Raw genomic sequence first — 12,958 nt, forward strand, 5'->3', positions numbered from 1 at the left:
GCACCATTTATTTACCAGTTATGAAATGGCCATTTACAATATTTTTTGCAGTATTAATATAATTCATATAATCAAATAATAGAGTCAGTTCAGTTAAATGAAATCAGAAACGACTCTATTTATTTTATAATGATTTTTCTGACTTTCTTTATTGGATAATGTTAAAGGGATATTGTGTAGGAATTTCTCCCATCTAGCGGTGAAATTGCATTTTCCATTCAAACGAATTGTGCTCTCCAGCACCTCGCTTTTTCAAATGCGTGTTGCATCTACGGTAGCTGTTATGTACCGAAAAGCTATGACAAACAATGCAAGAACAATCATATGCTCTATTAAAATATATTCTTGTCGAATTTCTAGGTAACATAAAAAGTTAACTTACAAACCTTGTTTTTAGCGCCTTCTCAACTTTATTCAATTGCTGCTATTCATCAAAGAGCCTGTTTAACTTTTAACTATAAATGTTCTACTGTCTATATAATAAAGTACACAACCAGGCAATAAAAAAAGCATGTCATTAAGACTGTAATATTGACTTAGCCTACCTGTCGAGGAGAAAGCAGGCAACTTCAGTGTCTCTTTTGAAATCTTTCTCCTGCATTAGTTCTTTCCACCTGGAAAAAGCTATCCCGACATTGACTCTTGTTTTTTGTAATCTCTGGTCACGTTTCCTTTTACGTTCAATTTTGGACTTTTTTGGCTATGAGGATTTCTTCTCCTGTGGCTCGGCATATGTATGCCATTAAAAATAACAGTGCAATGGAGCCTTTTAAACTTGCCGGGGCAGTGACAAGCGCCTCTCACTGCTCTGCTCCTCCGTTTCTGCTGCTTTCAGTGACGTGACGCTGGCTCTGTATGAAAACGTGTTGTAGAAATGCGTTGGCCTGGTACTTTTTGTCCCTCTCTGCTATTATATTTTTTCAAGATGGCGGAATGACATGGAAGCCTCCGTGGACCTACCCGTCACATGTATATAAAGATAATAAATTCTTCGTCTACAAGGATAAAACAGATAATTGGCAGAGGTATTTGTACACCATTGAGGACATATTTATGAATAAAAATATTGATTTCAGATAATAAAATACCTAAAAAACTACACATAGTCCCTTTAAGTCACATATTTAGGCCTTCTCTGAGAAAACGTACATTTAAGTCTGACTTTATGCTGGTATGTAATACACACTTTTCCAGATGGATAAAATCAAGTCCTGTCCTAATAAACTATGAAATGCATCAATTTGTGATAGTAAAATTGGTTGCATTTAGCAGTTCGCAGTGACTTTGATGTACATTTGATGTAAGAAAGTTTTAGACATAGAGTTTCATGACCAGCATTTCTGTTCTGTTTTTCAATCAAATATATTTTATCTGCACTTTTTGCACCTCAAAGTTTGAAAGAATGATGCAGTGTCCTTTTGTATTCTGCAGACTTTAAACATTCACACTGAACTGTGTCACACTCAAGCAAAGTTTGAAATAATTGGTGTAAGCACAAATAAAGTGCTCAATAGCGCATTTTTAGAATTCAGCAACGGGAACAGAAAGAATGTCTATCTAAGCCGTTTCAGAACTGCATTCCTACAGATAAAGCAATACATCATGATGTAAACCTCACAGAGGGGGGGGGGGGGGGGGGACTTAATTAGCCTTTCCACAACACAACTGAGTGACATTTTTAATAAGAGAATTTGCAACAAACAAATGCAGGTGTTGTAGCACTTCCAAAGTGCATGCGTTCAAGTATGCTTTCCAAAGCGCATTTTTGAATGAGTCAGCACTGGTGAAATTGCTGTAGCTATTCGAATTTACCTCATGATTGCTTTTAAGTTTCGAGATATTTAAATTGAGGCAGATACACATTTTATTTTCACAGCCTCCCATGAGACGACATGCAACAAAAAGTGAAGTGCGTGAAAAATTTATGACTAGTGATTAGGTGACTAGGTGATTATGGCTGCCGAACATTTAATAGCCTCACTATACGGTGTGAAGAAGGGTTATAGTGGATTTTGAGAAGAACAGTTGGGTGTTTATTTTAGTTTAAATAAACTTTAAATAAACTAGCACAGTTTGTCTACTAACAATGGCCAACAATTGGTATACATACACCACAGGAGAATGTTGCACTTTATTTATTTATGAAATGCATGGACAACATCTGAAATTATATAATCTGCTTGATAATATTCTGTAGTGGAAATTTTATTAGATTTTTTTTTTTTTTGATAAACTATTTAAAAAGACCCCTTGAAAGTATTGTATAACTAGCAGTTCTATGTATTCTAATTAGACACAATTACATTTTTATTTTTTTCACAGCTTTTAACTTAATTTGTGTACCAATTGTGTAAGACTTTAGTTCGGCGATTGAATGTTTTGTTGGGGCAAGGGTAAAAAAATAAAATCTTTCAAAATTAATTATGATGGTATGTTAACAAAAAAATGAGTAACATTTTATTTCGATGGTCCACTGTTTTCAAAAACGTGCACTTTTGAACGCTGTTGTCGTGTAAATGAATGGCCTTATGTTTTGGAATGACATGAGGGTGAGTATTTAATGACAGCAATTTAATTTTTTGGGTGAACTAACCCTTTAATATCTGCTGACACTTTATTTTGATAGTCTTTGACAACAAGTAATTTTGCAACTACATCAACTTATTCTACTTACCCGAACCCTAACAGTGTACTAATACTCTAATGAGGGTTTGTTGACATGTAGCTAATAAGTTACTTAAAACAAGTAGAATGTCTAAAGAGGACCATTGAAATAGAGTGTAACCAAAAAAAAATGAAATTTATAACACACACACACACACACACACACACACACACACACACACACACACACACACACACACACACACACACACACACACACATATATATATATATATATAAAAAATTCTATCAATCTCTGTGACATAGAAGCATTTAAAGGGGTAAAAAAGTACACTATATACTTAATGCTGCTGAAGAATTTGGAAAAGATGATGACAGTGATGATCATCAGTCTGCTGAAACTGATTTCAGTTGAATTTACAAATAAAAAAGAAGCCATCAGAAAATCTGGTCTCTTGTGCCTGCAGCCATGTTTCTTCTATTGCTTGGCTGTAGAGCAATTTAGATTCAAATAACTACGCATACAGTGGTGTCAAAAGAGCAATGTCATTTCCATTGTCATTATCCCAGTGGTCTTTAATATCATAGCTGTCATTCTAATTCATTAAAGCATCTAGTGGCGTTTGGACAGCCTGGAGATCTCTCTAAAGTACCTTACTTAGAGATAGAGGGTGAAGCTTAGAAGTAACTAGGAAATTTGTCTCAATGACCTTCTTACTTCTTACTTCTACATTCACTTGAAAGAGGTCTGTCAAGTTTTGCACCATTTTACCAGAGAAAGCACTTATACTAGAGTAGGCTCATTCGACCCTTGGGTCTATGGGAATAGCAGGACTTTACTTGTTTAAACATGCCTCCATTAGCTAATCATATGATAAATTTGCTCCTTAATTTTCAAATGCAGAGGCTGACTAATGCATATTCATCATGAAACACATGTGCATTTGGGTGATGATACCTAGAACTAAAATGATTTTGAGGGCATTATTACATTGTAATTGCCATAATTTAGAATTCCATGATCAGCTCATTTAATGTGTGCTCATTTAAAGCATTTTATGTTATAATACTTGTTCCTATATCTCAGTTTAAAATCAAGAGACAACTATAAGTTAGTTGTCAGTGAGGTGATTTTCCTGATGCAGTTAGTTCACATGAAATTTACTTTCAAAAGTAATGTGTTACAATATTGTGTTACTTCCTAAAAGGTAACGATAACACTTTACTTAAAACCCTTATATATGATGCATTATAAAGATATTCATAATGTACATTATAATGCATTATATTTTTTCATAAATAATTGTAACCAAAGTTAAAATGCATTATAAATGCATTATAATATTTGCAGATTCTGAAATTGGTTGTTTATCATGTGTTTTAATGTATTATATACTTTCTAAAGGTGTGTTCAATTCAAATTATTATAATGTATTATACCTGTAGTTACAGGTATCCATGAGACAATATAATTCATTATAAGGTGCATAATTAATGTATTAAAAATATGTTTATAATGCATTATACGTAAAGGCTTTAAGTAAAGTGTTACCAAAGTAACTATAACTAGTAATGCTACTCATGTTACTTTTGCGTTACTTTTTCTCACCTGAGCTGGGTTTGCTTGTTTGGTTCATAATAAAAACAAAATAAAAGTTCTAATTTTGGCAAATATAAAGGTCCTTTAACACCAAAAGTGAAATTAATAAGCCTCAGGCAGAAGGAAATACACATTCAGTCCTGTACAGTAGATGGCGCAGCTCAAACAAACCTTTTAGCTGTGTTGCCATTCTCGATTGCAGAAGAATAGGAATAAAGAATAAAGAAGTATAAAGTTTTACTGAGAGTAGGTACTGCATTTAAATTGATTCTGAGTAATTTGAGACAGAACTTCTTTCGTACTCCATGCTGATCATAAACCGTTGAAATCGTTTGAGAAATGTAAGCGATATTGTGTTTTTTTGTCGTGAAAAAAACGCAGCTCCCGGTTTTGTCTTGCACGGACCAATATGGCGGACTTTGTTCCGTTCTGTTTAATCTGTTTAAGCAACTCACATTAATTGTAATGCATTACCCCCAACACTAGAAATGAGTGAATGAACTCAGCCATGAAATCATAAAAAAGGAACAACAACAATATAACATAAAATTCGATGAGTTGTATAACATACAACTCATCCGTCCTTCGGATGAGACGTTAAACTGAGTTTCCTGACTCTCTGTGGTCATTAAAAAATCTAGGAGTCATTAAAAAAGAGTAGGGGGTTAACCCAGGGATCCTGGACAAATTCGCTCATTGGCCCCCATCCATCATGGCCTCCTAATCATCCCCATATATACTTATTGGCTTCATCACTCTGTCTCCTCTACACCAATAAGCTGGTGTGTGGTGGGTGTTCTGGCACAATATGTCTGCCGTCGCATCATCCAGGTGGTGCTGCACATTGGTGGTGGTTGAGGAGATTCTATGTAAAGCGCTTTGAATCCTGAGAAAATCGCTATATAAATGTAATGAATTATTTTTATTATTATTATTAATTCAGTTGAAATAAGAGGTGAAATAGCATTAGAGCAAGCTAATAAATAAATAATAAAATAAAATAAAATAGGAAATGACTAAATTAAACAGTTTGTCAGGTTTATGTTAATTATGTTTGTGTTGTAGTTTGGTTTGCCCTATGTGTCTGCCCATCTAACTTACACTAGTTAGTTTTCTTGGTTTCATGTTACGCACCTGTTTCAGTTTCTCTTGATTAGCTTCCCCTGTGTATTTAAGTCCAGAGTTTGTTTCTGTTCTTGGTCCGGTAATGTCTTGTCTTATGCTGCCCTTGGTTATTCGAATAATGCCAAGTTTTCCAAGTGAATTGCTAAAACCTAAAACAGAAGGATGTATGTCATGGTGGGTGAAATGAAAGGAAGCGGAAGGTTGTTTCACTCGTTTTCCCTAACTTCCCCACTGGAATTTCCTCTCCAGAACATTAAGCACATCAACAATGGACAGCCCAACCTTGTCCATGGTCCTGAAGCCACACTTCCTCGGCTGAGCAAACATGAGACTGTCCATGGTCCTAAACTTACTCTTCCGTCATAGCCCTCAGCAAATGTGCATCTGATGGAGCTTTCTTTCAAAGACAATAATGAGCTGTCAAGCAGTATAAACTTAGCTGGATTTATATTTATTGCGATGCACGAAAGAGCACTAGTACGGTTTTATTATTCTCAGAAAAGACAGCAAATCTTGTAAAGCACAGCTGAACTGATGCAGATAGTGCTGACGGCCGTCTGTCTCTGCCCTTCACATCAATGTTCCTCACGTTTCAGCGGGTACCGTCAAAGTGCTAAATGGGAGTTGAGGATGTCCACATCACCATTGGGGTCCTCCTGTCCAGGAGATGCAACAGAGAAGCTCCTTTAAATGTGCCACCGAAACACCACTGCTCTGCATCACTTCTAGCATGGTTGCCTAGCAACTAGACAGCAGCAGATGCCTGCATCCCTCATCTACTGAGTGAAAATGCATGGGAAAAATCACACCACTTATATATTTGTGCAATATGCAAAATTATTTTTATAATTTCATTTGTTCCTTAATCTTGATATAACATCGCAACTTGCATTTTGGTTGTGCAAAAAAGTGGCACTGATTTCAAAATCTTATTTGGCCGTTTGTTATTTACTTTTACTTTTTTTTGCCGTTTCTGATTTTATGTGTTTGAGGGTGTGTTGAGCTTAAGAATGTGGAAGAAATGCACGAAAATGCGCCGGGATACTCTCGCAGCATTTTAATAGGCTGCAGCGCGCGAGCCGACAAGTACAGACATCATTCCTCCGCGAGACAAGCGCGTGGACAGACTGCCTTTCCTCTTTAGTTCGCTTTCGCTTTTATTTTTTCAACAAACACTGGCATTTTATTCACCACATTCAAAGAGGGACCATGTATTTTAATCTTCTTTTCAAATCCAAGCTTGTACGACGGAGATTCCTGTTCCAGTCTTGATTCTTTTTTTTACGATTCCTGGAGGTGTTATTGCAATTGAAGTGTGTCATCGTTTGCTCTGAACAAGAGCAGGAACATGCTCGGGGATTCAATCGAAAGATAAGGGGGGTTTTCCAGTAGGCTAGACAAAGCTTGGGCATTTGCAAACGTTTTATTGAGATACATATGTTTTTTTCACCCTGCTTCTGCTTCATATAAGGTTGTACTATGGACTACAAGCTCTGACGTATGCATCAGATATTCTCTGCTGCATTTCTTTAAATGTGCATCTTTTCTCCCCAGTGACTTTGAGAGGAATATCTCGACCATCAGCAGTAGGGTTTTTTTTTCTTCGCCTCCAATCTTTATAGCTGACGGGGGAAATAAATAAAAATATCACTTACTGTGGAGCACCCCCCTCTTTGAAGGAGCATCTCTGGAGCCATGGCTTGCCCACAGCTTTGGACCTGGAAATTGCGACGACAGGTGTAGAAGGAGATTGATTCTCTTCCATTGTTTTTTCTTTTCATCATCTTATCTTTATTTATTTTTTTCTCCATGTTTTGGTTGAAGAAGACTTTCCAGCACTTTCCCAGAAGTCCAGTCGAAGCTGAGAGAGATGTCTGATCTTCTGGTTTTGATCGAGGGGGTCTCTGACCTGCACGGATTTCCATAGCTGAAGAAAACAACAACAACTGGGACCCATTAAATATTTTATTTATTTATTTATTTATTTATTTTATTTATTTATTTTATTTATTTATTTATTTTTATTTTACGGGGCCATCACACATGTGTGCATTGGTGCTTTGATCTCTGTCATTCATTTTGGCCTTTTTTCCCTCCCATCCCCTTCTGTTGGATTCTTTTGGATTATTATTTTTTTGGGGGGGTTGTTTGTTTTTGTTTTTGTTTTGCTTTGCTTTTTTGTTTGTTTCACATCATTTTGGAGCACAGGCGGTTGGATTACTGAAACTGAATAAACGGATTTGTGGAAATGTTGGGTCCTCAAGAAGACAAATTATGTGGAATTGTTTCTGCTCTTGCGGCTTTGTCCTTTGTCTGCTTTGTACAAAGGTAAGAAAATTATAAATATTGGAAATTATGACTATTGGATTGGATGAATGAGCCCACTTATTGGGCAAATCCCAACAGACACATGATTCACAGATATAGCGTACATAATGTTTAATTTCCTATGCCATTTTTTTTTTACCTGAATAAACTGTCCAATTGTGTGTGTGCAGTGTCTAATAGAGAGAGAGAGAGAGAGAGAGAGAGAGAGAGAGAGAGAGAGAGAGAGAGAGAGAGAGAGAAATCATAGGCTATGTGTGAGAAACATGGTTATTTCAATTCTGCAGTGCACATATGCCTATTATTGAAATCTAAAAAAAAATCTTTCGAATATGTCATGTCTTTTGTTTGTCGATAACATATTATTCTCATTTGAAAAAAAATCCCTGTCCAGTTAAACAGTAAATTATTTAATTATTAACCAATTGAATATATGAAAAAAAAAAACTGTCATACTGCATTCTTCATCCACTTGGCCCAGTGATTTAACAGTGACATCTCGGTATTCTGGCATCAATTAAAATCAGGGCATGACAGAACTGTGTTTTGAATCGCATTTAAGCAAAATGTTGTTGCAACCTTCGGTTTCATCTGTAACAATATATATATATATATATATATATATATATATATATATATATATATATATATATATATATATATATATATATGCAATGATCCACTGAGTGAAATACACATTTACAAATGATTAAGTGATTTTCTTCTGATCCACCTCCCCCACCCATACCACCATGTCACTGGTGTTAGAAGAGATCCATCATCACTCAGCCAATAAGAATAAAAACGACGACGCCTATTAGTCAATAATGGTTAATGACATGTGTTCGCTGGTGATCATTGAGTTGCGACGCGGCTTTGAAGCCTCTGAGGCCGAAGACGCATATCTTTTCTCCATCTCATACTATGTATGCGGAACACCTGTAAGACTAATGAAAAGCGTTACTATGTTAAACACTGTTGTATTTACTCATAGCATGTCGTGATTATTATGATTTTCACTAAATCTAATTGAAATCAACAGTGGTGGCCTAAAACCCAATGCCTTCCATTTTGACGTTTTACAATTTTCTAAGTGCAGTGTGCATGGCTGAGGTATGGGATTTTCAAATGCATTAGTTTGAAGCCACATAGACTTTTTCATGTGCAAATTATTAGTTGTCAAACACCAACATTTGCCTCTAAACAGGGGTTTTGAACCTTTATAGACCCATGAACCCCCACCTTCAAGTTCAACCAGGGACTCCCAACACTTTCAATGTATATTAATTTTCATGAATTTTTATTTATATGAAACTATTTTATTTATAAATTATTATGCATACAGCATCAATGACCTCATATTATTTGAGACTGTGTAGAATATTTGCTCTTTTGAAAATGTGTCTGTCAAAATATCTACAATGAACTAGTGAAGGCCAAATTGTAAAAATGTGAACCTAATTTTTAAAATGTGTTTTAAACATTCATATGCATATACAAAAAAAGGAATATGTTATGCGTCAACTACCCATCTGTTGACAGAGCCTCAGGGGCCCCAGGACCCCGAGTTAAAAAAACACTGGCTCTGGACTGCATGTTTGAACCAGATAAACCCAGTCATGCCAGTTGTCAAAGTTACATGTTGAACTGACCACCCCCATATGACAGTATTATGTTTGAGTGTTTTTGTTATAGTTTCAGCAACAGGACACAGTCGTGCACAGTCAGTATTAGATGTTTCTGTTTAAGATCCAATTGCGCTTTCAGTAACACTTTATGCTCTGTAAAACAATACATTATTCAATCATATAGATTTATGTTAATGATTATGTGGTGGTTATATTGATCTAAAGACAAGCCTCTTCGGATTGGCAATTACGCCAAACATTCCCAGTCTGTCTGAATGAAAACAAAATGCATTGCTATAAAACAATCAAAAATATATGATTCAATTGCATTATATGAATGAACAAATTTGCTATAAGATGTATATTTGGTTTAACTGAATTTTGACAAAAAGCACTCTCAATTCTCTCTCTTGCAGCACCTCTACCGGAAATACCGGAATATCTGTGGCCAAGACGACAGTGGACAAATTGCTGAAGGGGTATGACATCCGTCTCCGGCCAGACTTCGGAGGTACACATGATCCTTTCTTAAAAACGTATTCCTATACTCTCACCAGTCAGTCGCAATCAGAGAAGTCACTTATCTGGAGTCTAGTGATAAACATTATCATTGGCAAATGCAGTACTGTATGTTTATTGAAAATATAGTGCTATGTTTTCCGCATTACACATCTGATCATAAATCTCCTGTGTAGGAAGGTTTTCAAAACTTGCTGGTTTGTTGCTCATGATCTCATGTAAAGACAGAATATAAAGTGACTGTATGCAGGCAGACATTTTCAAGAAATTGCTGAAACATCTCATGGTTTAATAGCATCAATTTCAAGGTAGGCAGAGAAAACAAGGAGCTGTTTGGGATGGCAAGGCACTTTGTACTCTTGTATCCTGTTTTTTTTTTCTTTTTCTTTTTTTGTCCCCTCCTTTCCTATAAAATGTTGTGTGGGTACAGTTTTCACAAAAGCTGAGCACACAGTTTTAGGTTGCAGCTTATGGTCCATATTTCTGCACACGTTCACATTGTTGAAGGACAACGAGATGCTTTTCGAACCACAAAGTCGGGTGAAAATTTTGTTTCACCACAACTAGAAGTTGGATTGGATGGCTATTCATCACAAGCATTCTGTTTGCCCCCTGATATTGTAAAGAGACTATAAATATGCTACAGAATGTACTTTTCAATTCAGCTTTGCAGCTCCCCTTCAGCAAATTGCTTTGTATTTCAGTATCTATCTATCTATCTATCTATCTATCTATCTATCTATCTATCTATCTATCTATCTATCTATCTATCTATCTATCTATCTATCTATCTATCTATCTATCTATCTATCTATCTTTCTATCTATCTATCTTGCCACTATTTAAATATCATATGTGTATTATTTATGTTTTTTTTGTCAATATTTGATAGATTCCCTCAAACTGTATTCATGTTCTTGTAGATTTGCCTTTTTGGCCTTTTTGAATTTGCTGGTAGAGATGACAAGTCCAATATAGAATTCCTCTGATTTGCTGTATTTCAGGACACATTGACCAATTGGAGATCATTAACATGTTCTCTATTCTCTTCAACACCATTTTTACACAACACAAAGGATTTTTGAATCGTTTCACCAGGAGTGATGGCCCCTCCACAGAGCACTGATGCAGCGCTGCACGTTTGTATTGGGAGCAGCATCTGCTCTGATGCAGGCCAGGGAACTGTAGTCTATCACATCCTTATAATTCTATCATCAGTCAGAGACCAAGTCTCCTGACACAACTGCTGACCAACTTCAGCTTTGGAGCCCCGTGCATTTTAATTGGACCCAGACCGCAGCTACGCTAGCCAGAGAGAGAGAGAGAGAGAGAGAGAGAGAGAGAGAGAGAGAGAGAGAGAGAGAGAGAGAGCGGGGGAGGTTACTGAAGAGGGCAGAGAGGAGAGAAATGGATAGAAAGAAAGAGGCCAGTTAGGTTGTCGGGAAACCAGGCTGCCCTAAAAGAGCTTCATCTCTCTGGCCGGCTAGAGGGATAGCCGCGGGCTTTGGCCGTGGTATATTTGTGTGTGTGTGCGCATCCCAAGTCACATCACAACACACATGAGGGCAAAGCCTGCTTACACATACATGAATTCACACAAAAACAGTTGCGCAACAGTATTGCTGCGCAAAGAAAAATATGCCATTAACAAAATATCCACTAGCAAATTTAATGAACCTCTAAATGTACTGACATTGCGTTGCACATTGCATTTTTTAAAGGCATTGTCATAATTTCAGTGCAAATGACTTATTATAGATTGCACCTTCCAATTTGCTGACAAAATTAACACTGCAAATACCAAATTGCAATTCCATTTAGAAGGCTTGATATAAAGATTTGGTTCTCAAAATTTTAATTTGTTTAAATATCATTAAGGTACTGATTATTAAATGGTTATACAGTTTGAATATCTAGTTGACTTCCATGTGCCTCAAACAAAACTCTATTATTAAAGTGCATATATTTTTCTCAATTAAAGTTGTTATTTTATTTATTTATTTGTTTGTTTATTTATTTGTTTATTTTATTTTTTGGGGGGAGGATCTGCTTGAATACATTTACATGATTTAAAGTCCAAAAACACAATGCTTTTCTCAGTCTCTTTGGTTGCATTGCTCAGATCACACTTGAAATTCTCAAAACTACTTGTTCAAACTCCACATCACAGTCACTTGTGCACATCATAAAAGCAATTTATAATTATTTGGAACAAACTTCCAGTGCTTTTGTACAATTGTCTGCTGTTTCCTACATTATAAATTCCTTATGTTATGTTGCTCATAATACATTATACTGGTTCACTGTTGAATAGTATTATCTCTCAAAACTTCTAGGCATTAGTTCATTGTGCAAGTCATTAAATGCAAAATGGTTGAACTACTTGTCATAATCTGTTAACAATATTTCTATAAATTTCTATTAGATTTTTTGTTAATGTGTCCTGAATTTATGAACTGCACAGATGAATCTTGAATTTAACCAGAGAATGTCTAATAAGGGGAGAACTTTCACTCTCAGTAAACTTCCGGCTTCTGAACTGGTTGCAGTTCCACTCTGGTTCCATATGAGGGCGCTCACAGGACGAGTGCAGAATGAATGGAGGTCAATGGAGCTATACCCCTCAAAATCCACTTTTCTTTGTCTAGTAATTTGAATGTTGTATTTCGAAAGGAGATGCAAAGAAATTACTCATTGCTGGGTGTTAGATTTTTTAGAGTCACTTATTTGCTTTAAAAAGTCTTTTCAAATGTCAATGACGTCATACACATCGTACGACCAGAGATACTGCTTTACGGCAATCCTTCAGTCACTTTGTTGCTTTCGTGCTAATAAGGGACATTAGACGGGCTCTGTCTGCACTTTAATTTCTCTCGAGGCATCGACAACACAGCTGACACAGGTAAATACACGTGCTAGAAGTTTTTGTTTTGTTGTTTTAAAAGACCACGCCGAAAATACATACACACACCCAAACACACATATGTACGTGAACCACCGTAAATTAAGTTAGGTTTTGACAATTAACACAGGAGCACATACATTACCTTTTTTCTTTCTTGGGAAATGAGAAATAGGACAACCCTTGCCCAATATTAGAACAATTTATCATTGCACATCTGCGAGGCATTTTTCT

The 12,958-nt window shown here is 36.1% G+C and overlaps 1 protein-coding gene across 1 annotated transcript in view; it reads left to right on the forward strand.

Moving 5' to 3' along the window:
• Positions 1-7,074: 7,074 nt before the first annotated feature.
• gabrb4 (gamma-aminobutyric acid type A receptor subunit beta4) overlaps positions 7,075-12,958 on the forward strand; it is a 97,941-nt gene continuing 92,057 nt past the window's right edge. The window contains exons 1-2 of the mRNA XM_077197382.1: positions 7,075-7,678; positions 9,720-9,814. Coding sequence (XP_077053497.1) covers positions 7,599-7,678; positions 9,720-9,814 — 175 coding nt within the window. The 5' untranslated portion in view covers positions 7,075-7,598. The remainder of the gene's footprint in view (positions 7,679-9,719; positions 9,815-12,958) is intronic.

This window comes from Siphateles boraxobius, unplaced genomic scaffold (genome assembly GCF_051911475.1).
Source record: "Siphateles boraxobius isolate OS27281-9 unplaced genomic scaffold, OSU_SipBor_1 11, whole genome shotgun sequence".
NCBI lineage: Eukaryota > Metazoa > Chordata > Actinopteri > Cypriniformes > Leuciscidae > Siphateles > Siphateles boraxobius.